Here is a 1,571-nt window from a genome sequence, read left to right as displayed (position 1 = left end):
TGTTCAAAAATTGTCAACACTTTTGACTTAAATCTCGGTAATTTTTCATGAAAATAATAATAATAATGACCTAATGATAAGTTTGATGAAACATTGGGGGTTTCGAGAAAAATTGTAATGTTTCAAATATAGCGGCATGAAACGCTTTCACGTGAAAACATTCCAGCCCTATGAATCAGAAAACAAAATGGTGATCCCTTACTGTGTGTTGGAAATGTATTCATTTTTTGAATATACCCGCGTATTTGATATTAATTTAAGAAAAGGACTCTGGGTGGCGTGACGTATGGGTGAGTAGCGGCAGATGATTGACGACGACGGTAGAAAGAACATGGTTTTTGTTGTGAACGTGTTTCTCTTCGGTTTTCTCCAAAATAAAGAGTCTTTTTTTGTCCTCCAAAGTGTCAAGTAGTAGTTATTTCTTATTTTTACCTCCTATCGTAAAGCATTTCAACATTTCTGGCGACCGTGACAGGACGGTAGTAGGTGATATAAGTGACTCATAGAGTGACCCTTTTGTTTTTTGGAGAGAAGTTTTGTGTTCTAGCTCCAAATATGGAGTCCTTGAAAAAGGCTTTGATCGGCGTGTTGCATTGCAGTTGCTAGAGTCGAGAATGGCGGAGCTCGAGAATGTAAACACCAAATTCGTTGAATTACTGCTCACATCAGATACAAGCGAGGAAGAAGTAGAAGCCGAGATCGAGACGCATGAAGAGTACAAGTTAAATTTTCTCATGACTAACCTACAACTAACGGAGCAAGAATCTGGTCAAAACGAGCAGGTAGCAACTTCAAGTCGAATAGACGCTCGTCCTCAAAACCCCGTTAAGCGTCCTACACTAGAAATTCCTAAGTTCAGTGGTAGTGTCAGCAATTGGCTACAGTTTTGGTCGCATTTCCGGAAAATTCACGAGGATAGAAGTATTACGCCGGAAGATAAACTCGAGTATCTGAAACAAGCCACGGAAAAAGGCTCGAAGGCTGAGAATATAGTTGAAGGTTATCCGACAACAGCGGAAAACTACGAGAAGGCATTTAGCAGTCTGAAGAATCGTTTCGGGCGAGATGACTTGTTGGTGGAGTACTATACGCGCGAACTCCTTTCGTTGGTTTTACAAAACGCAGATGATAAAGGAAAAAATTAAGCGTCGCAAGCATATACGATAAAATATCCGCACACATTCGAGCGCTTGAAACACTTGGTGTCACTACGGATAATTATGCGACGATGTTGTATCCATTGGTTGAGTGATCACTACCGGAGGAGATTCTGAGAACATGACAGCGTTCTATGACAAGCAGCGACTTAGCAGTACAGGGTGCAGAATCCACGGATCGGTTATCAAGGTTAATCGATTTTTTGAAATCTGAGGTAGAAAATGAAGAGAGGATCCTAATGGCAGTCAAAGGTTTCGCAACCCAAACAGAAAGTAAGAAACGACAGATTACAAAAGAAAACAAAGGTAAGGTTGAATATACGAGGGTGGATTGATAAGTTTCCGGCCTGACCAAGAGATGGCGCCACTAGGCCTACCTTGAGGTGGCGTTCTATAGTACCATCCTTAGATAGC

The 1,571-nt window shown here is 41.1% G+C and overlaps 1 protein-coding gene across 1 annotated transcript; it reads left to right on the top strand.

Moving 5' to 3' along the window:
* Positions 1 to 614: 614 nt before the first annotated feature.
* On the top strand, positions 615 to 1,145 carry LOC117171087. The gene has a single exon (XM_033358140.1). It carries the CDS (start codon positions 615 to 617, stop codon positions 1,143 to 1,145), a length of 531 nt encoding a protein of 176 aa, XP_033214031.1.
* Positions 1,146 to 1,571: the final 426 nt, after the last annotated feature.

Source organism: Belonocnema kinseyi, chromosome 4 (assembly GCF_010883055.1).
Source record: "Belonocnema kinseyi isolate 2016_QV_RU_SX_M_011 chromosome 4, B_treatae_v1, whole genome shotgun sequence".
Taxonomy (NCBI): Eukaryota; Metazoa; Arthropoda; class Insecta; order Hymenoptera; family Cynipidae; genus Belonocnema; species Belonocnema kinseyi.
This window is presented reverse-complemented; position numbering and strand designations above follow the sequence as displayed.

Bases quoted from the DNA above. Each gene is read 5' to 3' on its own strand.
- LOC117171087 (XM_033358140.1), top strand. From the start codon at position 615: ATGGCGGAGCTCGAGAATGTAAACACCAAATTCGTTGAATTACTGCTC.